This window comes from Bufo bufo, chromosome 6 (assembly GCF_905171765.1).
Source record: "Bufo bufo chromosome 6, aBufBuf1.1, whole genome shotgun sequence".
Taxonomy (NCBI): domain Eukaryota; kingdom Metazoa; phylum Chordata; class Amphibia; order Anura; family Bufonidae; genus Bufo; species Bufo bufo.
The window spans coordinates 160,630,357-160,655,239 of NC_053394.1; the positions used below are offsets into that span (position 1 = coordinate 160,630,357).

The window sequence follows — 24,883 nt, forward strand, 5'->3', positions numbered from 1 at the left end:
CCGATAATCGGTCGATCCCTAATAGTAATGTCAGTCTTCCACAACTCCCTCAAAACTTGAATTACCTGCAGTGAAAGAAAGTACAGCTTCTGTGCATGCACAGATGAGCAGGTACACATGCTGCAATGAAGAGGGATACAAGGAGATGCATTGTAAAACAGTAGGTGCAGCTCTCCACCTGCGTGCCCACCGGTGATGCAGGTGGAAGTTCCCTACAGCAAATGCTTTTATAAAGTGCAAAGTGATTTGGGGGGGGGGGGGGAAATTCACCAACTTTTTAATGACATTTTCTGAGATTACATTTAATGACCTATATGTTTATGCGCATAAGATCTTCTTAATGAGCCAGTTATATTAGTGTGAAAACCCACTTCAACACAAAAAAGATATTTAATCAGCACGGCAAACTCCAGTCCTGTGGGCTGTTCCACGCGAGATATGGACGCAGGAGGACCAGCTCTTCACTTCGCTGGAAGACAAAGCCAGTGCTTGGTACTCATGTCACACTTTTTTAAATAACGCCTGCACACCCACCCCTCTTCTACTATGGAGCTCATCAAATGCTACAGTCTCCACCCTGGACAGGCGCAGTCTCTACATTAGTATGCCGGCTGTCCCCACTCCACACACCATTATCCTTCCACTATACGCCTTGTGGAAAGTGGTTTTATGTCTTGGTGACCCTTAGACTGACCTACGTAGCACCGATAGGATCGCATAGCATTATATTGATTTATGATGTACTGTCTAACACTAACATAATGCTGTAGGTCAGGACGAGAGCCCTCAGACGCACACTGCAAGTTCAATGCACTGAACTCGCTCATGTGAAACCAACCTAAGGGCCCATGCACATGTGTATTTTGCGGTCCGAAACAAAACCACATCCGCGTTGGATCCGCATTTTTTGCAGATCCATTGTAAGAATGCCTGTCCTTGTCAGTTTTGCAGAACGAAATGCACACATTTCAGGTTTTTTGTGGACCCATTAAAATGAATGGTTCCACAGACCTTTAAAAAAACAGAATGAAAAAATAAAATCTATATCTATATGTCCTTATACTCAGTTTCTGTGGGTGTCACAGCAGGACTCATTTGCCATAACCCCAGAATTGAGAGAAAAAAACAAAAAAAAAAACGACTTTTTGCAACTCTGGGTTTGCAGATGTAGTAAACGTGCGAGTCGTGTTGTGGCCCCATTCATTTCTACACGAGTACTGCTACACTGAATACTAACACATTCTAACAACCCATTGTAGGCAACCATACTGCCGATATGGCCCTCGGAAAAAAGGCGTTTGACACCCGATCTAAATCCATTCAGGTTAAATTAAAAACATACATACCACCACCTTCCAAAATATTTTATTTTCCAACAATCCAGGAGAAACCAGTAATAACTATTTACAGCTTATATCTAGTAACAACCTACAGTTACATGGATTGTAAAACTATCAGAGGTGCCAATAAAATTCTCTTTAGGACACAAGGAGAGTGGCAGTAGGCACATCTATGTACATTACTAGAGTCTGATTTTACGGTTTAATTGTAGTCTGGATTCATAACCTTTTCCACTTTACTCAATGCTCACTGCTTGCCATTGCCATTGATTGGTCTCTTCTTGTGGGCATCACTGGAGAGATATGCTTCAAGCTTGGGACGGCTACTAATGCGTTTGACATAGGCACAGAGGAGTGGGAAGCCTGAAAGGCAGTCTGGTGCCAGAACAAGATGGTTGTGCAGAAGATCCACCAGGTTGTAATCGGCAAAGGAAATCTACAAAGCAATAGGGAAATAATGCAGTTAGATATCACAACTTTAGGAGTCAACGACTTAATGGGTATTCCGGCCCAACCAGTTGCTCCGTTCATTTCAGGAGGGTACAGGCCCCCCACCCCCCTGCATTTCTTAATTGTTCAAGTCACCCTGAATTCATGGTCAGTTCGCAGAAAGGTCTATGAAGAGGGGAACCAGTATGGAGAACATAATACAAGTACTGAGCAGATTTACTGTCAGCTGGACTATTAAACAATGAATGGCCCTGATAAGTGAAGGAGGCATTTCTCCATCTCTAACATCTAAATTTCTCCTCCTCACTTGTACTATTGATAATCCAAGGTACACGTCAATGCGTTTCCATGGTAACAGACTACAAACAATCATCCTGCTGTCATACAGTTTTCCATGTGTCCCTTACTTGCTGCTAAAGTACTGGAGCAACAAAGTTGGTTGTGAAGGTGTGCACAGCTTTTAGATCTTTATGAACACGAGTATTCCTATGTGGACTTTCCATTTCTTGCAGGCTCTCTAACAGCAGCCTGTGTCAGTGACAGAATTCCTTTTTAAAAAAAATCAATTTTCAGATCAATAGACTGTCAATTAAATAGTCCTAGTATAACTAAAGCAAATCAATACTCACATGAGCTCCTACCACAAACCCCTTCCCCTCATTATTAGAGGCAAGCAGACGTTCAAAGTGACCAAGGTCAGTGGGCAGAGCCTTAACGTAATCATCTTTTCCATTCTCCTAAACAAAAAAGGAAACATGAATCTTCTGAAGAGGAAGACATTTCTCTGTCAGACTTCTGGGTGTCACTCACATAGTTCTGATACATCATCTTCAAATACTTAAGCCGAAGATCTTCCACTCCGTCATTAACCATGTCTATGAGGCTTGCCTCACGAGGATTTTCCCCATACAGATCTACAACCCAATCATAGTTCAGAATTAGTAAATATATGCAGAGGGATCCACAAGCTCAATACATGAAAGAACAAAAGAAGCTCCGACACCCGAGTTGCTCCTGATCCCCCAGTCGTGTGGATTAAAACATCTGGCAACGGGGTGTGGGAAACAGCCAATAGCAGGCCATGACGGGGACTAGCCTCCCTAGAGTCACCAGGAGATGCAGCTGTGCGGGGGATCAGGAGCGGCGCAGGTGCTGGGGAGGTGGGCAAGTATAATCTATATGAGGGGCCTGGGCATGGGGGGGGCATATGTTAGACTTTGTATAACCCCATTAAGTTATAATACCATGATTCCTGGCAAGAAGGCGCAACATGGCATTGGACTGATACAGAGTGAAGTCTCCATCTTTAAATCCTGGAAGTTGGCCATACACCTACAAGGAGAAAATAAGACAAGGAACTGTAAGATAGTTTGACAGCACTGAATGTGTTAACTACAGCAAAATTCCTGGCATCGATGGGATCTGATTGATGCAGAAGACAACAAAAAAAAAACCTGTGTAAAGAGTACTGGTCAGGTCCCCACATCCACAGTGATGAAAGCGCTCCTTCCATGCATACAATCAATAGGGATGAACGTAGGGAAAATAGAGGAAACATGGGTACTGGAAGTGGAGCATCTAGGGCAGGGGACAGGAACCTTCGGCACGCCAGCTGTTGTGAAACTACAACTCCCAGCATGCTCCAATCATTTCTATGAGAGTTCTGAGAAGAGTAGAGGAAGCATGCATGCTGGGAGTTGTAGTTCCACAACAGCTGGAGTCTCCCTACTCCTGGTTTATAGTATAAGGACAGGAAGGAACACAGGAGAGGTGAGAATTGATGACCAAACCTAATAAGCAGGGTGTTCTAGTGGTGATAAATAAGGGCCTTAGACTGAGAACATAATATATTTATTAACATTTAAAAAAATTTACATAAAATTACTCAAATATTAACCACATTCTGGAACGTCCTTTCAGAGATGGCAGCTGCCGAGCGGGTGGCCTGCTGTCGGTGACAGCAGGACACCCCAGAGAGCAGGCAGGGACCATTCCTGTAGGTCCCTGCCTTCTAGATCACTGTATACACAGCACTTAACGAGTCCTGTCCAGGCCCGGTGGGGATGTGACTGCCAGGGGAGTGGAGGAGCTGACGGGTCTTCTACAGATCACGATTAGCCCTGCACTGAGGCCATGACGAACTTGGTCTATAGAGCAGGCAAATACCCGGTGGAACACCTTACCTTCCTTATGGTGGGGGTGATCAATGCATGGAACCAGTTTGTGGTGGTGGTGAAGGGACAAAAAACAAGACGTATGGTCCCCAGTTTTGCCCCTATGGAGAAACCCTAAACTCCCAGAATTGGCTTCTCTCTCAGACTGAGTTCTGGCTGCAGAGGGGGATTAAATACCTCACCCAATTGTATGATGAGGGGGTTTTTAAGACTCAGCTCTACAGGCCGAATACAATATACCACGCTCATCCCTCTTTAGGTTTTTCCAACTGAAGCATGTATGAGAGTCTCAATTTGGGGTGGGCCCTTTGCGGCTGGAATATGGGGAGAGAGAAAATTGCCAGGCGAGTAGAACATGGTAAAATGGTCTCTGCCTTCTATGGGACACTAATATCCTATCAACCTTCGCCTATAACTAAAGCTTTCGTCAAATGGAAAGAGGATATCACGAATTTAGACCTGCGGCAGGAGAGGGAATTAGCCTCTACATTGAGATCGGTGATTTATGCGCGGGATCAGCCGATTCAGGCTAAGTGGATACAGAGTATATTTGACTCCTGTGCGTCTAGCTCGCATATACAAACTCAGATATCTGTACCAGATGTGGCATTGGCAAGGGAACGTTAATGCACATGATTTGGAAATGTCCAGTTATTGCAGACTTTTGGGAAGACGTGCACAGATCTCAATTCCAAACTGGGTCTCCCGGCAGTTATATCCCCAGAAGTTAGTCTACTGGGCCTCGTCAACGACATTATTCCTACCAAATACACTACAATCCTTTATAGGTTACTACTATTCTATGCTAGGAAGTCCATCCTGCTAAGTTTGAAGCCTCCAAAGAGTCCCTCCTTATCCCACTGGACTCCACTCATCAATGCAGCTTTACCCATGTACAAATTGACCTTTGAAGCTAGGGGTACACCAGACAGGTTTGAAAAGATTTGGGGCCTCTGGTTGAGTGCCAACTCTGTATCGGAATAACTCAGACACAACTCTGGTGTCTGCAGGTTGCTGCCCGAGTGAATGCGGTGTGAATGTCTGACAGCCTTCGATAGCGACCAATTATATCCAGGACAACTAGGATTAAGAGTTAAAGGTGAAATGTACGGTTTCAACATCTTAATGCTACATAAAGCCTTCTCCTGACTGTCAGTTAAGGTAGATGAGAGTAATTGTCCTTTTTATTCTGTTTTGAATGTTATTGTTTTGTTGTAAACTTGGGGGGGGTATACTGAACTCCAGGTGGCAGCCCTACAATCTGCTCTATAGAAGCAGAGGCCCTCTTCCCAGGAAGTAGAGACTGATCTAGTAGAGTGAGCCCTGAACCCTGATGGCAGAACAGCTCCCTTGGATGAGTTTATGCCAAGTAAATAGCTTGCCTTATCCATCTAGCAATAGTCTGGGAAGATGCAGCAGAGCCCTTCTTAGCACCCTGAAAGGAAATCAACAAACGGGAAGAGGACCTCCAGGGCTGTGTGACCTGCAGATATTGAATTCAACATCTCCTCACATCTAAACAATGGAACTCCGATTTTTTTTTCTTCTCTTTTTAGAGAAGCACAGAAGGAGGGAAGAACTATCTCTTGGGAATGGTGAAAAGAGGAAGACACCTTTGGCAAAAGAAGGATCAGGAGAAATAACCACCCTAGCCAAGATTTTTAAGTAAGGCTGGTCAATGGAAAGAGCAGCAATCTCACTAAGGCCACTTTCACACGGGCGAGTTTTCAGCACGGGTGCAATGCCTGAGGTGAACGCATTGCACCCCCACTGAATCCGGACCCATTCACTTCAATGGGGCTGTTCAGATGAGCGGTGATATTCACGCATCACTTGTGCATTGCGTGAAAATCGCAGCATGCTCTATATTCTGCGTTTCACGCAATGCAGGCCCCATAGAAATGAATGGGTCTGCATGAAAAATCGCAAACAAGTGCTGATGCGGTGCGATTTTCACGCATAGTTGCTAGGAGATAGGGATGAAAGCAACTCAGACCCCATTAAAGTGTATACACTATAATTTTCCCTTATAACATGGTTATAAAGGGAAAATAATAGCATTCTAATACAGAATGCTTACTAAAAGTGGATTGAGGAAGGGGGGGGGGGTTAAAAAATAAACTCCCCCTCATCCAATTGATCGCGCAGCCGGCATAGTCTTCTTGCTTCTTTCAGGACCTGCAAAAGGACCTATCTTCATTTAGCAGGAGCTGCGCTTATGTCAAAGGTCCTGAAAGAAGCAAGAAGACTATGCCGGCTGCGCGATCAAATGGATGAGGGGAGTTAATTTTTTATTTATTTTAACCCCCCCCCCCCAAATCCACATTTTAGTAAGCATTCTGTATTTGAATGTTATTATTTTCCCTTTATAACCATGTTATAAGGGACAGCAATTGCGTGCCTACTCGCACGGTTTTTCCCGCAATGCATACGCAACGCATCCGTAGCAAATCCGGGATGCCCATGTGAAAGAGGCCCAACTCTTCTAGCAGAGGTCATCGCTAGGAGAAAAGCCAGCTTTAGGGAGAGCATCTTAAGGGAAATGCTGTCTATTGGCGCTAAAGGATCTGACATCAGGGCTGAAAGAACCAAGTTTAAATCCCAAGGAGGGATCCTATTTCTGCAAACTGGGGATAACTTCGAAACTGCAGTGATGAATCCTTAGGACAGAAAACAGAACTGGAGGTGGAGAGGGTGGTCCCTCTTTTAAAGGGTTTGTCACCTGAAAAATGGTATTAAGCTGGCTGACATTAGCGATGTGCTAATGTCAGCTGAACATACCTATACATACCTATATTAGAGCCATCTCACTGCCTGAAGCCATTGAGATTTTTTATAATATGCTAGTTAGCCTCTAGGAGCGAGGGGGGCATTGCACCTGCTCCTAGAGGCTGTTTGCCCACCTCTTTTCACGCCCTTCTCTTGATTGACAGGGCCAATAGATACTCACACCAGGATGATCCTCCATTTTCCGCAACACTAGTGCTTTACTCAGCAGTCTGAGATGTCAGTACTCAAGATACTTGCATTAACCCCTGCTGCACATAGTTACTTTACCTCCAAGGAGGTCACCCCCTGGTCCATCACTGGTTCTGTACACCCTTCCAGCATACAGTCACCACACATCAAGTTTGCAGACTAGACACTCATGCCACCTGTAGGTACAGTAGACTCCTGGTTGCCACTAGCTGTTATGGTGACATCCTTATTAACCATGAACTCTAGGAGCACACATGAGCAGTCCCCTCATCTGAATTAAAGGCATTCTGTCACCACTAGTGAGCGTATACAACTGCTCATATGGCACTGTAGGTCTCCTTGAGGGCATTCTAACCAGAACTGTATAGGCAATCTAAATTTATTTGTGCCCCTCAAAAAACGATTTCACAAATATGGCAATGAGCTTGTAAGAGTCCAAGGGGCGGAACTTATCGCTCATGGAGCCCGGCCGCACCCATTCTTAGAGAGCCCTGCTCCTTCCCTCATCTGCTATTCTTGATGTGCGGACATCACCCTGCCGCAGCAGTAAAAATAATAATCTTGCGCATGAGCATCATCTAGTGCGTTTGCCTGTGCGCGCTGAATAACTCAATAACTGATCTGTGCAGTTTTTGCAGTTGTGTGTATGGAGCGATCTGCAAAATAAGGGCCTAATAGGGGATCTGAACCTGCGCTCCTCTAATCACTCATTCTGTTACTGTAAATCTGACAGGCAGTCTATTAGGGTGAGAGGAAACACTGAATGCAGCAGTATACCAGAGCTGGCATCCACAAGTGATGGAGCGGGCACAGACCCCGATCCCACGCCATCACCTGATCTACATTTTACCATTATACTTTTTCCATGAGGGGTTTCATCTTACCGCAGCTTTCTTCAGATCCCCCTTCTGCCAGTCATCAGACGTTACGACTTCCTCCTTCCATTGAGCTCCCTGGTCAGCCATGAGCATTCGCATAGCTTCACAACGACCTGACAAGGAAATCAAAGAAATAACTCACCCCAAACCCCTGCAGACCACAATGCAGTTCTCCCCCAAACATTACAAAAATGAAAATCCAGTCATCTTCTATTATAGCCTCTTCCTTACAGCAGCCCGATATCCTGACTAGGGCCAAGCTGCAGTACCAGACACACGCGTTTGGATGTCGCTCTGTGAGGAATTCTGCCCCTTTCACACCAGCAGATGCCACGCGGGTAATCTGCTGTGTGGAAGACCGCCAAGCCCCGCTCCGGACAGCAGAGACACGGAGCAGTAACATGATTGATAATGCTCCGTGTCTGACCTTTTTACTACAGAATCAGTGACAACTTTATCTTACCGTGATTCTGTAGTAAAAAGATCAGAGGGGCACGGAGCATTATCAATCATGTTACTGCTCCGTGTCTGCTGTCCAGTGCGGGGCTTGGCGGTCTTTCACACAGCGGATTACCCGCACGGCATCCGCTCGTGAGAAACAGCCCTTGTAGGTGCAGCTGACCGTAGTAGACCATCAATGTAAAAATGCTTTAAATGGTTTGGTTCTAAGAAAGAAAACCTCTACTTACCTCTGGCATTAAAATAAATGATGGTGTATTCAGGCACTAAAGAGCGAGAAGAGAGACAGGCGGTATTAATTGGTGGTAATGCTACATGACTTCTGTATATGCCGGTTGTTACAAGTTATCCCTAAGGGGTCATGCACACAGCCGTTGTAGTTTTTGTGGTCCGCAAAACACAGATACCGGCCGTGTGTTCTGCATTTTGCAAAACGCAACATCCAGCCCATAATATAATTTGTCTGTTTTATGGACAAGGATAGGACATGTTCTATCTTTTTTAGGATGCCACACTCCTACATGGCAGTGCCGATGGCTGACTGAGGGAGTCCCCTTCCTCTGAAACCACTTAGACGCTGTGGTTGCCATCAGCATCTAAAGGGTTAAACTGCCAGGATCAGCGCTTCCACCATTCGGGCGGGACTCCCGCTCTCCACTGTCCAGGAGACCCATGCAGCACTTACATCTTAAAGGGTTTCTACCACCACATTTTGACCTAATTAGCTGTCAGACACTAGCGATCTGCTAGTGTCTGCTCTACCTAACCATGCTATTGTAATTCCTTTCTGTGCAGCGGTTACCCTAAAAAACATAGTTTTATTGCTATGCTAATGAGCCTCTAGGTGCTATGGGGGCGTCTTTTCAGCACCTAGAGGCTCCGTCCACTCACTATTTCCGCCGCCCAGCACGCTCCAGCCCGCCCCTCTCCTCTAGATTGACAGACTACTTCTCTGCATCTCGGCCGAATTCTCGCACCTGCGCCGTGTGCTTCTGTATTTGACGCAGGCGCAGTGAAGATGCCTGCGCAGGGAGACAGTCCCTGCGCCGAAAACAGAAGCACACGGCGCAGGTGCGAGAATTCGGCCGAGATGCAGAGAAGTAGTCTGTCAATCTAGAGGAGCGGGCTGGAGCGCGCTGGGCGGCGGAAATAGTGAGTGGACGGAGCCTCTAGGTGCTGAAAAGACACCCCCATAGCACCTAGAGGCTCATTAGCATAGCAATAAAACTATGTTTTTTAGGGTAACCGCTGCACAGAAAGGAATTACAATAGCATGGTTAGGTAGAGCAGACACTAGCAGATCACTAGTGTCTGACAGCTAATTAGGTCAAAATGTGGTGGTAGAAACCCTTTAATGACCGCTGTAAAAAGGCGTATCGGCGGTAAGGCAGTTTCCTAATGTTTTTTGCACCCTTGGCAGTTCTGAAATGGCAGCTTTCACTGGGTTTAACGTTTTCCCATAATAAAACATATGACTTTCATAAGCAAGTCTGGCAGCTGTCTAAAGTTAACCACTTCACTGCCAAAGCGCTGATACTGCAGGGAGCAGGTGTGTAGGAGAAGCAGCCAAGATGGAGAACAGCCATTGTGAGGAAGACATCCATGGAGAACAGCGTGCGGCGATTTGCCAGAAGCTCTGTTACCCCCTCTGCACAGACCATGAGCAAAAGCGTGAGCGCCATCTAGTGGCTGCTGACATGTAGCTTCCCTGTCGGATGCACTGTACAAGCAAGTACTGGGGGACTTTAGGAGTACAACTGGAAACCATATGACTTCTATTGAACACAATTTAACCCCTTAAAGGGATTGCCTAAAAATCTCGGACAACCCCTACAAGGTCTTTAAAAAAATAAAAAATTATATTAACCCCTTACTCCAGCGCCATTCTCTGTGCCACTTCTCTGGTACTCCCACTGCATGTCACAGAGTACCAGGATGTGCCTGGATCCAGTCACTGTCCTCAGCTGTAGACCACCAAGGACAATGATTGGCCAGTCGGTCAGGTACAGCAGCAAAGCGCGCTGAAGTAATGGGTGAGACATTATATGGTTTTTAGGTCATGCCTGCTGATGTTAGGAGCGTACATCCCAGCACCACACAGCAGGAGACCAGAAGACCCCCGTTACATCACAGTATTAGGCCCCATGCACACAGCCGTATCCAGAGGCATCCTGCCTTCTCCCCTACGTCCCACCATATGCCTATTTTCCCGCAAAACTGACAAGCGGACGTTCTATTTTTTGCAGGCCATGGAATGGGCATATTGTTGAGGACAGTGCACCGTCCCCATTGAAATAAATAGTTCTGCATCTGATTGTCCAAAAAATGTGGACCTAAACAGGTCTGCTGCCCAGAGACTGTCGTCCAACTTTCCAGTGCCAACTACAGTCCATAGGAGGGCACAGAGCTGCGTGCTCCTCAAAGCATTCCTAAGGCCTCATGCACACAACCGTTTTTGTCCGCAGCGAGCAGCAGTTTTTGCGGCTTGGATGCAGAACAATTCACTTCAATGGGGCAGCAAAAGATGCTGACAGCACTGCGTGTGCTGTCCGCTAGGGGTGGGTGATATGGCCTAAAATCCATATTGCGATATAATTTTAAGCATGTGCAATATGCGATATATTGTTTTCTATATTGGGGGGAGGGGGGGTGTTTAAACTTTTTATTTAATCACTATTAGCCTCCTTAAGGGCTAGAACCCTTGTCATATTCACCCTAATAGAGCTCCATTAGGGTGAATAGGACTTTACACTCTCCCTGCTGCCCTGTGCTTTGTGCACACAACAGCAGGGAGCTGACCATGGCAGCCAGCCTCTCATGTGCCCCCCAGCCTCTCCCTCTTATCAGCCCCCTCTGGTAACTCAAACCCCCCCTCCCTCCCCAGTATTAATTGGTGGCAATGACCACAGGGTCGTCCCCCCTTCCACATCATTGGTGGCAGTGGGCAGTTCCGATCGGAGTCCCAGCAGTGTAATGCTGGGGATCCGATCGGTTACCATGGCAGCCAGGAGTCACACTACTGAAGTCCTGGCTGCCATGGTATGTTAGTGAGCAGCATTATACTCACATGTGCCGTGGCCGTTGGGCGCTCCTTCTCATAGGTCTGTACAGCGCATTGCTAATGCTATAAGCATTAGCAATGCGCCGCACAGACAGAAGGAGCGACCAGCGGCCACAGCACACGGGAGTATAATGCTGCTCACTAACATACCATGGCAGCCAGGACTTCAGTAGCGTGACTCCTGGCTGCCATGGTAACCGATCGGATCCCCAGCATTACACTGCTGGGACTCCGATCAGAACTGCCCACTGCCACCAATGATGGGGGGGGACGACCCTGTGGGATATGGCCGGCACATTCATTGGTGGCGCAGTGGCCACAGTCCCTCCCCTCTTCCTCCTACTCTGTTCTCATTGGTGGTCAGCAGCAGCCGCGCACAGTAGGGAGGGAGGGAGGGACTCCCCCGGCTCAGGAGAACATGGTGCGCGCCGAGAGCGCGATCATATCACGGTCCAGTGATATACGCAATATGCACAAAATCCATAACGTAGCACAAATGTATATCGCCTACCCCTACTGTCCGCATCCGCTGCTCCGTGGTTCGCAAAAAAATAAATAAAAGTTGGATATAACCGGTCCTATTCTTATCCGTTTTGCAGACAAGAATAGGAAGTTATATTAATGGCTGTCCGTGCCATTCGACAAATTGTGGAACGCACAGACGCCATCCGTGTTCTGCGGACCGCAAAACACACAACGGTCGTGTGCATGTAACCTAAGGAAGCTCCACATAAAACTGCAAATAAAGCCGTCATATAGCCCCAGCCATTGGCCTAGCAGGGCTGAGTGAGCGCAGGGGTCTCATACTACACAGCCATATGGCGGATATATTCTCCCGAGGAAGCATTTTCCCTCCTATGGTTCCCATTGTGAATGGCAGGGCACAGTAGCACTGACAGGTCTATAGGCACAGCACCCTCTGGACTGCCCCACCATGACACATGCCTGGAGCACAGCGCCCCCTCTAGGTTACATCTGTGTAATGGAGGGCTGGGATCCCAGCACAAGTGGCTGCTATAGGCGTCACACCCACTTAAAGGGGAACTCCTGCAGTGGTAAAACAAACTCCAGGAGCTGATGCCGGTGACCACTGTATACACAGCTCATCCTGTACAGCAATGCAAAGTCACCCATGGAAAACGGGAAGCAGAAAACTACAGCACTTATCCTTAGTTTCTAGTCCATAAAAGTGTAGGGAGTCTACAGCAGACATCTTCCATTACAGATTCCACTTCCCTCTGATAAGCCGTAATCACCCAGACTCAGCAATAAGAGCCCGCGCGCTATCGTGCAATGCAAGCGCTGAGGCGTCTTACTGTTGTCTTGCGGTGAAATCCTCAGGCACAGGAGTCACAGCCGGAGAACTGCAGCCAGGTGAGGCGGAGGCTTTATAGGCGGCGGAGGGGGCGGAGCTGAAGGCGGAGGCAGACTGCGCCTGCGCGGCGGCTCCTGTCAGTCACGGCGGCAGCTTCAGGCTCGGCTCCTCTCACTGCAGGAGGGCAACCAGGCTGTGCTGCCCACCTAGTAAGAGCAAGCCAGGGCGGGGCAGTGGTCTGTGCCCCCAGCAGCCGCCATCAATCATGCAACAAGGTCTTGCTTACATGAGACAGTTTTGTCGCGTTTTCTTTTTTTTAAACAAAATCACTGCGTTTTTTTCTGCTGTTTAAACTATTCTAAAAATTGTGACAAAAACTCTTTAAATACGGCTCATGTGAATACACTACATAGCTATGGGCCATTAAAGGGGTATTCTGCTTGCTAGAAGTTATCCCCTATCCACAGGCTGGGGCATAACTATCAGATCGGTGGGGGTCCTACTGCTGGGGACCCCATATCTCCTGCAGCTCCCCTGAAATTAAGGAAGTGGCCGGTCACACATGCTGGTGGCCGCGCCATTCACTTCTATGGTAGTTCCGGAGATAGCCGGTACAGCGCTCCACTGTCTCCGGAATTCCCATAGAGATGAATGGATAATGTCTAACAACTGGAATACCCCATTTAACCCTTTTGAGGACCAAGCCATCCTTGACAGAGAGGTTTTTGTTTTTTTCCAACAGTCTTACCTTTTTTTATTTTTTCGGCAGCATAGACGTATTAGGCCTTTTTTACATGAGCGAGTTTTCCGTCCGGATGTAATGTCTGCATACCTCCCAACTTTAGAAAATTGTAAAGAGGGACAACGTGTGCATCGCGTGTAGCGCTCCGCTGCAATTTGTTTCATACCAGGCCACGCCTCTAACTCTGCCCAAAGCATAACTATACACACCCATTCCCCATGTGCTCCCTCAGAGTAGTTATGCCAAGATATGTGCCCCCTTCACAGTAGATATGCCAAGATGTGCCACCTCAGAGTAGTTATGCCCAAATATTCCCCCTCAGAGTAGTTATGCCCAGCGGTGCCCCCTTCATAGTAGTTATGTCAACGTGTGCCCCCTTCACGGGAGGTAAGAAAATCTAACCTCTCACCTGGTTCCTCCGATGATCACAGCTCAGCTGCAGGCGCTCCCCAGTAGGATACTGTCACACATTGCACTTGCTGTGTAGGAGCAGGGGCACAGAGGGTGATTCCTCCGCTCCTCCTACACAGCCAGTAGCGAGATGTGTAATACCTTCCCTCCAGTTCTACTGTTAAATAGGTTGTCCTCTTTATACTACTGATGATCTATCCTCCGGATAGGTCATCAATGTCAGATCAGCCGTGGTCCTCCGACACCCCCGACGATCAGCTATTTGAAGAGAGGGCTCTCATATGAGAGCTGCCCTCTCTGATCTGTTCACCTACTCGCCGTAGGATTTGCAGTGATGAGCAGGTAAACAGATCAGAGAAGGCAGCACTCATACAAAAAAAAAAAAAGCGGACAACCCCTTTAACTCCTTAAGAACCGGGTTCATTTTCGCCGTATTTAAAACTTAAGAAAATAAAAAAAAGTATATATATGAGGTATCGCCGCGTCCGTAAGAACTTGCTCTATAAAAACATCACATGATCTAATCCCTGAGGTGAACACCGTAAATTTTTTAAAAATAAATATGGTGTAAAAAAAGCCATTTTTTGTCACCTTAAATCACAAAAAGTGTAATAGCAAGCGATAAAAAAGTCATACGCACCCCAAAATAGTGCCAATCAAACCGTCATCTCACCCTGCAAAACATCATACCCTACCTAAGATAATCACCCAAAAACTGAAAAAACTATGGCTCTCAGACTATGGAGACACTAAAACATGATTTATTTTTTTTCAAAAATGAAATCATTGTGTAAAATGTAGACATATTAGGTATCGCCGCGTCCGTAATAAAAAAATAAAAACGGTGAAAAAAAGCCATTTTTTGTCACCTTACATCACAAAAAGTGTAATAGCAAGCGATCAAAAAGTCATATGCACCCCAAAATAGTGCCAATCAAACCATCATCTCATCCCGAAAAAAATTAGCCCCTACACAAGACAGTCGCCCAAAAAATAAATAAAACTATGGCTTTCAAAATGGGGAGACACTAAAGAATCATTATTATTTTTTTTATGCTTTGTTATGTAAAACTGAAACAAATAACCAAAAAAAGTAGTAATATTTGGTATTGTCGCGTCCGTGACAACCTGCTCTATAAAAATACCGCATGATCTAACCTGTCAGATGAATCTTGTAAATAAAAAAAATAAAAAAACGGTGCCAAATCAGCTATTTCTTGTTACCTTGCCTCACAAAAAGTGTAATATAGAGCAACCAAAAATCTTGTTACCTTGCCTCACATCCTCTCTGAGAGGTGTATTTCCCCTGTAACTGGGACTACTATGTCAGCCCCAGTTAAAGGAGAAATCAATAGTGAAAAAAAAATTTAATAATTGAAGTTAAATGTCCCCCAGAGGTCTTGTATGACCTTATGGGAAATGCAAAGTGTAAAAGTAAAAATTTTAAAAATTAAAAAATAAAGTGTTTTATTAAAAAAATGTTTCACATGTAAAAAAAAAAAATCCCCAATTAAGTAATTACAAAAAATGTTAAAAATAGAAAAAAATTAATAAAATAGACACATTTGATATTGCCGCGTCCGTGACGGCTGGCTCTATAAATATATCACATGATCCACCCCGTCCGATAAACACTATTAAAAAAATAAAAACTGTGTAAAAAAAGCCATTTTTGTCACCTTACGTCACAAAAAGTGCAACACCAAGTGATCAAAAAAGCATATGTCCACTCTTGGTGTTTTGTTACCCCATATAAATCTTAAAAGGTCCGACTGCAGCGACTTTAATATTTTATGTGGTATGATAAGAGGTATACATCTAAGTCTATAGAGAATCTTGGGCAAAATCATCATTTTGACCGCATTAATTCTGGCCAACCATGACATAAATAGCTTAGAATACTCGGCATAATCTGCTATCAATTCTGTTCTCAGGGAATTGAAATTACTCCTCACCAAATTTAGTATTCGAGGTGTTAGTGAAATGCCCAGATAAATTATGCCATCCTCCGCCCATTGAAATGTGTTTTGGGGTGTTATTTTACATATACCCATGCTGGGTGAGAGAAATATCTCGGCAAAAGACAACTTTTCCCATTTTTTATACAAAGTTGGCATTTGACCGAGATATTTATCTCACCCAGCATTGGTATATGTAAAATAATACCCCAAAACACATTGCCCAACTTCTCCTGAGTACGGCGATACCAGATGTGTGACACTTATTTGCAGCCTAGGTGGGCAAAGGGGCCCAAATTCCAAAGAGCACCTTTCGGATTTCACAGGGCATTTTTTACACATTTTGATTTCAAACTACTTCCCACACATTAGGGCCCCTAAAATGCCAGAGCAGTATAACTACCCCACAAGTGACCCCATTTTGGAAAGAAGAGACCCCAAGGTATTTCGTGATGTGCATAGTGAGTTCATGGAAGTTTTTATTTTTGTCACAAGTTAGTGGAATATGAGACTTTGTATGGAAAAAATAAAAATAAAAAAAATCATTTTCCGCTAACTTGTGACAAAAAATAAAAAGTTCTATGAACTCACTATGCCCATCAGCGAATACCTTAGGGTGTGTACTTTCAGAAATGGGGTCATTTGTGGGGTGTTTGTACTGTCTGGGCATTGTAGAACCTCAGGAAACATGACAGGTGCTCAGAAAGTCAGAGCTGCTTCAAAAAGCGGAAAATCACATTTTTGTACCATAGTTTGTAAACGCTATAACTTTTACCCAAACCATTTTTTTTTATCAAAGACATGTAGAACAATAAATTTTGAGAAAAATTTATATATGGATGTCGTTTTTTAAAAAAAAAATTTACAACTGAAAGTGAAAAATGTCATTTTTTTGCAAAAATTTCGTTAAATTTCGATTAATAACAAAAAAAGTAAAAATGTCAGCAGCAATGAAATACCACCAAATGAAAGCTCTATTAGTGAGAAGAAAAGGAGGTAAAATTCATTTGGGTGGTAAGTTGCATGATCGAGCAATAAACGGTGAAAGTAGTGTAGGTCAGAAGTGTAAAAAGTGGCCTGGTCATTAAGGGGGTTTAAGCTAGGGGAGCTGAGGTGGTTAATCAAGAAAATGCAGTCCACCTCACAGTCGCACACATCAGTTGTACTGCACTCAGGGCTCGGGCTGTTGTGTGCTCCTCCAGTCCCAGGCTGTAGAGAACAGAGAGCTGCTGATTGGTGGATTAGAATCTGATCAACCAATCAGAACTTCCCCTCAGAAACATGAATGATAATTGCTGTTACAAACTGTCGTGCCTGGTTGCCGGCTGCAGGAGGAGGAAGATCTCTCCCAGCTTTGCTGCATCACCCCCTCTGTCTGCAAGAGAGAAGCATCCGTGTGTCTGTAGTGAAGTCTGCGACACCTCTTTAGATCACGGTAAGTTCTCAGTCAGACATTGCAGGAGGGGGTGCAAAAAGAAAGGTGTTCAGGAGCAGCACAGCAAGCGGCTAATGTAGAGCGATGATGGAGGTCATGCAGCAGCTGGGCAAGAGATCACAGATCCAACGCAATCCAGAGGTATATAGAAAAAGTAGAGGGCCACAGCAGCATATCCAAAATTCTTCTTTATTTCAGTCGATCACCGCATAACACAGCATAAAAACAGCAGCAACGTTTCGGCTAGGAATAGCCTTTGTCAAGCATATTTTACAACTAAAAACACCAAGTATATATCCAACATACCAATACCACCCACAATTATAACGATCCAATCAACCATGATGTTCTATGTTACACCTACCTAGTTAATATTCACCATGCTGTTGTATAACGTTAATTAGCTGTTTCAAACATATATCAGTTGTATTCACATATTCACCTGTGTGGGATGGTGGCGTGCAGGCATCCTCATAGCGGCTGGCGTCTCAAGGTAGAAAGTGCGCATGTCCGTAAGCGTCATCAAAAGACGACACAAACCGAGCAGCGCCGCAACCACTTATGACGAAGGCATCAACGTGGTGGCTAGCGTCCCAATACTCACACTGCGCATGTCCGCAAGCGTCATCAGAGGGCGGCCGGCTTGCGTCACAATGCCGCACCTACTAATGACGTGGCAGGCAGAGTGACCGGGGAGGCAAAATAACTACCAATGAGAAGTGTCCGCATCGCTAAAATGCAAAGCAGCGTACAAGAAAAACTGCTAGATACACTGACACATAGTAAGAATACGATGTGCAGCGTACCTCAGTTAAAGAAAAAAATCGCCATGTAAATGAATAGACGCGATCCCCACACAGGTGTTCATATACAGTAATACACAAGGATACAAAAACATAAAACGTATGAAACTGACATATAGCATTGTAATGAAAAAGATCATCATAACTGGTAACCTGTCAATTGAGACAGGTGATCAGATGGTTATCAATCAATAATCATAGGGCTATTCATTGGGGTATATTCACATTGTGGAGGCAGGACACTCAGTCAACCAACTTTGCTTTAGAGTCATAGACAGTGTGGGTTTTCTACGGAGAGGTGGTGATAAGGATGCGATATTGAGAAAAAAGGAACTCAAATGGATCTATACGCTGAGGTCCTTACAGCCATTTGGACTCAATCTTGAGTTCAATGTGGCAGGAATCATCTAGACTCTCCTCTGTTATATGTATTTCTTTATGTTATGTTTTATGTATTTGAAAACCATGTGAATATACCACAATGAATAGCCCTATGATTATTGATTGATAACCATCTGATCACCTGTCTCAATTGACAGGTTACCAGTTATGATGATCTTTTTCATTACAATGCTATATGTCAGTTTCATACGTTTTATGTTTTTGTATCCTTGTGTATTACTGTATATGAACACCTGTCTGGGGATCGCGTCTATTCATTTACATGGCGATTTTTTCTTTAACTGAGGTACGCTGCACATCGTATTCTTACTATGTGTCAGTGTATCTAGTAGTTTTTCTTGTACGCTGCTTTGCATTTTAGCGATGCGGACACTTCTCATTGGTAGTTATGTTGCCTCCCCGGTCACTCTGCCTGCCACGTCATTAGTAAATGCGGCATTGTGACGCAAGCCGGCCGCCCTCTGATGACGCTTATGGACATGCGCAGTGTGAGTATTGGGACGCTAGCCACCACGTTGATGCCTTCGTCATAAGTGGTTGCGGCGCTGCTCGGTTTGTGTCGTCTTTTGATGACGCTTACGGACATGCGCACTTTCTACCTTGAGACGCCAGCCGCTATGAGGATGCCTGCACGCCACCATCCCACACAGGTGAATATGTGAATACAACTGATATATGTTTGAAACAGCTAATTAACGTTATACAACAGCATGGTGAATATTAACTAGGTAGGTGTAACATAGAACATCATGGTTGATTGGATCGTTATAATTGTGGGTGGTATTGGTATGTTGGATATATACTTGGTGTTTTTAGTTGTAAAATATGCTTGACAAAGGCTATTCCTAGCCGAAACGTTGCTGCTGTTTTATGCTGTGTTATGCGGTGATCGACTGAAATAAAGAAGAATTTTGGATATGCTGCTGTGGCCCTCTACTTTTTCTATTGCAGGAGGGGGGTCATTACTGTACCAGGGAACTGTATGGGATGATTTATGTGTATGAAGAGGTTCATCTAAACCACTGCATAAGACGAGTGGAGCTTGTTTATAGCAGCCAATAAGGTTCCAGCTTTCAGATCTTTTGGAAAGAGCCTTTGGTTCATCTATTCACTACCCCCTTCATCGTACTGGTCACTTCCCACCCTAATTTACAGATCACTGCCTTATCTTACAATTCACTTCCATATATTACTGGTCACTGTCCTAACTTACTGGTTATTACCCTACCTTACTGGTCTCTGTCCGCCCTATTTTACTGCTAACTGTCCTATCTTCAATTCATTGAGATTGATGATATAGAACACCAAAGAAGATATGTTGGGAATTGTGGATTATCTCAATGTCCTGTTTTTGGGTATGGTCACGAATCAGTAAAATCAGTTTTTTGATACCACAATTGGGGTTATGGATGATATTTATTGTGGGTGACTCCCACAACTTACCATTATTAACCAGTTGCCGCAACTGTAACGCCGAAAGGCGTCATCGCGGCGGCTCCCCCAGGCTACGCTAACGCAGATTGCCGTCATCTCGCGTGAGCCGAGATTTCCTGTGAACGCGCGCACACAGGCGCGCGCGCTCACAGGAACGGAAGGTAAGAGAGTGGATCTCCAGCCTGCCAGCGGCGATCGTTCGCTGGCAGGCTGGAGATGCGATTTTTTTAACCCCTAACAGGTATATTAGACGCTGTTTTGATAACAGTGTCTAATATACCTGCTACCTGGTCCTCTGGTGGTCCCTTTTGTTTGGATCGACCACCAGAGGACACAGGCAGCTCAGTAAAGTAGCACCAAACACCACTACACTACACTACACCCCCCTCCCGTCACTTATTAACCCCTTATTAGCCCCTGATCACCCCTGATCACCCCATATAGACTCCCTGATCACCCCCTGTCATTGATTACCCCCCTGTCATTGATCACCCCCCTGTAAAGCTCCATTCAGATGTCCGCATGATTTTTACGGATCCACTGATAGATGGATCGGATCCGCAAAACGCATACGGACGTCTGAATGGAGCCTTACAGGGGCGTGATCAATGACTGTGGTGATCACCCCATATAGACTCCCTGATCACCCCCCTGTCATTGATTACCCCCCTGTCATTGATCACCCCCCTGTAAAGCTCCATTTAGACGTCCGCATGATTTTTACGGATCCACTGATAGATGGATCGGATCCGCAAAACGCATACGGACGTCTGAATGGAGCCTTACAGGGGCGTGATCAATGACTGTGGTGATCACCCCATATAGACTCCATGATCACCCCCCTGTCATTGATTACCCCCCTGTCATTGATCACCCCCCTGTAAAGCTTCATTCAGACGTCCGCATGATTTTTACGGATCCACTGATAGATGGATCGGATCCGCAAAACACATACAGGCGTCTCCCTGGAGCCTTCCAGGGGGGGTTATCACCCCATATAGACTCCCTGATCACCCCCCTGTCATTGATCACCCCTCCTGTCATTGATCACCCCCCCTGTCAGGCTGCATTCAGATGTCCGTATGATTTTTACGGATCCACGGATACATGGATCGGATCCGCAAAACACATACGGACATCTGAATGGAGCCTTATAGGGGGGTGATCAATGACAGGGGGTGATCGCCCCATATAGACTCCCTGATCACCCCCCTGTCATTGATCACCCCCCTGTCATTGATCACCCCTCTGTAAGGCTCCATTCAGACATTTTTTTGGCCCAAGTTAGCGGAAATTATTATTTTTTTCTTACAAAGTCTCATATTCCACTAACTTGTGTCAAAAAATTAAATCTCACATGAACTCACCATACCCCTCACGGAATCCAAATGCGTGAAAATTTTTAGACATTTATATTCCAGACTTCTTCTCACGCTTTAGGGCCCCGAGAATGCCAGGGCAGTATAAATACCCCACATGTGACCCCATTTCGGAAAGAAGACACCCCCAGGTATTCCGTGAGGGGCATATTGAGTCCATGAAAGATTGAATTTTTTTTCCCAAGTTAGCGGAAAGGGAGACTTTGTGAGAAAAAAATAAATAAAATCAATTTCCGCTAACTTGTGCCAAAAAAAAATATTTCTATGAACTCGCCATGCCCCTCATTGAATACCTTGGGGTGTCTTCTTTCCAAAATGGGGTCACATGTGGGGTATTTATACTGCCCTGGCATTTTAGGGGCCCTAAAGCGTGAGAAGAAGTCTGGGATCCAAATGTCTAAAAATGCCCTCATAAAAGGAATGTGGGCCCCTTTGCGCATCTAGGCTGCAAAAAAGTGTCACACATCTGGTATCGCCGTACTCAGGAGAAGTTGGGCAATGTGTTTTGGGGTGTCATTTTACATATACCCATGCTGGGTGAGATAAATATCTTGGTCAAATGCCAACTTTGTATAAAAAAATGGGAAAAGTTGTCTTTTGCCGAGATATTTCTCTCACCCAGCATGAGTATATGTAAAAAGACACCCCAAAACACATTGCCCAACTTCTCCTGAATACGGCGATACCACATGTGTGACACTTTTTTGCAGTCTAGGTGGGCAAAGGGGCCCACATTCCAAAGAGCACCTTTCGGATTTCACAGGTCATTTACCTACTTACCACACATTAGGGTCCCTGGAAAATGCCAGGGCAGTATAACTACCCCACAAGTGACCCCATTTTGGAAAGAAGACACCCCAAGGTATTCCGTGAGGGGCATGGCGAGTTCCTAGAATTTTATATTTTTTGTCACAAGTTAGCGGAAAATGATGATTTTTTTTTATTTATTTTTTCCCTTACAAAGTCTCATATTCCACTAACTTGTGACAAAAAATAAAAACTTCCATGAACTCACTATGCCCATCACGAAATACCTTGGGGTGTCTTATTTCCAAAATGGGGTCACTTGTGGGGTAGTTATACTGCCCTGGCATTCTAGGGGCCCAAATGTGTGGTAAGAAGTTTGAAATCAAAATGTGTAAAAAATGACCTGTGAAATCCGAAAGGTGCTCTTTGGAATATGGGCCCCTTTGCCCACCTAGGCTGCAAAAAAGTGTCACACATGTGGTATCTCCGTACTCAGGAGAAGTTGGGGAATGTGTTTTGGGGTATCATTTTACATATACCCATGCTGGGTGAGAGAAATATCTTGGCAAAAGACAACTTTTCCCATTTTTTTATACAAAGTTGGCATTTGACCAAGATATTTATCTCACCCAGCATGGGTATATGTAAAATGACACCCCAAAACACATTGCCCAACTTCTCCTGAATACGGAGATACCAGATGTGTGACACTTTTTTGCAGCCTAGGTGGGCAAAGGGGCCCACATTCCAAAGAGCACCTTTCGGATTTCACTGGCCATTTTTTACAGAATTTGATTTCAAACTCCTTACCACACATTTGGGCCCCTAGAATGCCAGGGCAGTATAACTACCCCACAAGTGACCCCATTTTGGAAAGAAGACGCCCCAAGGTATTCCGTGAGGGGCATGGCGAGTTCCTAGAATTTTATATTTTTTGTCACAAGTTAGTGGAAAATGATGATTTTTTTTTTTTTCTTACAAAGTCTCATATTCCACTAACTTGTGACAAAAAATAAAAACTTACATGAACTCACTATGCCCATCAGCGAATACCTTGGGGTGTCTTCTTTCCAAAATGGGGTCACTTGTGGGGTAGTTATACTGCCCTGGCATTCTAGGGGCCCAAATGTGTGGTAAGAAGTTTGAAATCAAAATGTGTAAAAAATGACCGGTGAAATCCGAAAGGTGCTCTTTGGAATATGGGCCCCTTTGCCCACCTAGGCTGCAAAAAAGTGTCACACATGTGGTATCTCCGTATTCAGGAGAAGTTGGGGAATGTGTTTTGGGGTGTCATTTTACATATACCCATGCTGGGTGACAGAAATATCTTGGCAAAAGACAACTTTTCCCATTTTTTTATACAAAGTTGTCTTTTGCCAAGATATTTCTCTCACCCAGCATGGGTATATGTAAAATGACACCCCAAAACACATTGCCCAACTTCTCCTGAATACGGAGATACCACATGTGTGACACTTTTTTGCAGCCTAGGTGGGCAAAGGGGCCCACATTCCAAAGAGCACCTTTCGGATTTCACCGGCCATTTTTTACAGAATTTGATTTCAAACTCCTAAACACACATTTGGGCCCCTAAAATGCCAGGGCAGTATAACTACCCCACAAGTGACCCCATTTTGGAAAGAAGACACCCCAAGGTATTCGCTGATGAGCATAGTGAGTTCATGGAAGTTTTTATTTTTGTCACAAGTTAGTGGAATATGAGACTTTGTAAGAAAAAAAAATAAAAAAAAAAATCATCATTTTCCGCTAACTTGTGACAAAAAATAAAAAGTTCTATGAACTCACTATGCCCATCAGAGAATACCTTAGGGTGTCTTCTTTCCGAAATGGGGTCATTTGTGGGGTGTTTGTACTGTCTGGCCATTGTAGAACCTCAGGAAACATGACAGGTGCTCAGAAAGTCAGAGCTGCTTCAAAAAGTGGAAATTCACATTTTTGTACCATAGTTTGTAAACGCTATAACTTTTACCCAAACCATTTTTTTTTTACCCAAACATTTTTTTTTTATCAAAGACATGTAGAACAATAAATTTAGAGAAAAATTTATATATGGATGTCGTTTTTTTTGCAAAATTTTGCAACTGAAAGTGAAAAATGTCATTTTTTTGCAAAAAAATCGTTAAATTTCGATTAATAACAAAAAAAGTAAAAATGTCAGCAGCAATGAAATACCACCAAATGAAAGCTCTATTAGTGAGAAGAAAAGGAGGTAAAATTCATTTGGGTGGTAAGTTGCATGACCGAGCAATAAACCGCTAAAGTTGTGGAGTGCCGATTTGTAAAAAAGGGCCTGGTCTTTAGGGGGGTATAAGCCTGTGGTCCTTAAGTGGTTAATTACTGTATCGCCCATTATCATATGTATCAGTGGTCTTAATAATCTGACATTTCCACTGTCCTGTCTTACTGGTCATTACCCTATCTTACTGGTTATTATTCATCCTATCTTACTGGTCTATGTCCTATCTTACTGCTTACTATCTCCCCTATCTTCCTGGATGCTGCTCTATCTTACTGGTTAATGTCCCCCCTATTTCACTGGTCACTGTCACTGGTCACACAAACAACAGCAACCATGATAACACCAAGGTAAGGAGAGGCGATGATTAAGGCTACTTTCAAACTGGCATTTTGGCTTTCCGTTTGTGAGATCCGTTCAGGGCTCTCACAAGCGGTCCAAAATTGATCAGTTTTGCCCTAATGCATTCTGAATGGAAAAAGATCCGATCAGAATGCATCAGTATGCCTCAGTTTGCCTTTGTTCCGTCTCCATTCCGCTTTGGTGTCCGTCTGACGAAACTGAGCAAAACCTATCCGTTCTGACACACAATGTAAGTCAATGGGGATGGATCAGTTTTCTATGACACAATCTGGCACACGTTCAGAACGGATGCAGAC

At 44.7% G+C, this 24,883-nt stretch overlaps 1 protein-coding gene across 1 annotated transcript; it reads right to left on the minus strand.

Annotated features, from left to right (window-relative positions):
• Positions 1 to 1,583: 1,583 nt before the first annotated feature.
• On the minus strand, positions 1,584 to 12,709 carry LOC121004917 (glutathione S-transferase P 1-like). Its single transcript, XM_040437346.1, has 7 exons — positions 12,658 to 12,709; positions 8,511 to 8,546; positions 7,828 to 7,934; positions 3,035 to 3,122; positions 2,601 to 2,704; positions 2,420 to 2,527; positions 1,584 to 1,776 (listed from the first exon to the last, which is right to left on the minus strand). Coding segments are annotated over exons 1-7 (633 nt in total). The 5' UTR covers positions 12,659 to 12,709; the 3' UTR covers positions 1,584 to 1,587.
• Positions 12,710 to 24,883: the final 12,174 nt, after the last annotated feature.

Excerpts from the sequence above, each read along its gene's own strand:
- LOC121004917 (XM_040437346.1), bottom strand. Across the intron at positions 7,935-8,510 it reads CATTTATTTTAATGCCAGAG|GTCGTTGTGAAGCTATGCGA; the intron begins GTAAGTAGAGGT and ends TTTCCTTGTCAG. Across the intron at positions 2,705-3,034 it reads CCTTCTTGCCAGGAATCATG|ATCTGTATGGGGAAAATCCT; the intron begins GTATTATAACTT and ends ATTGGGTTGTAG.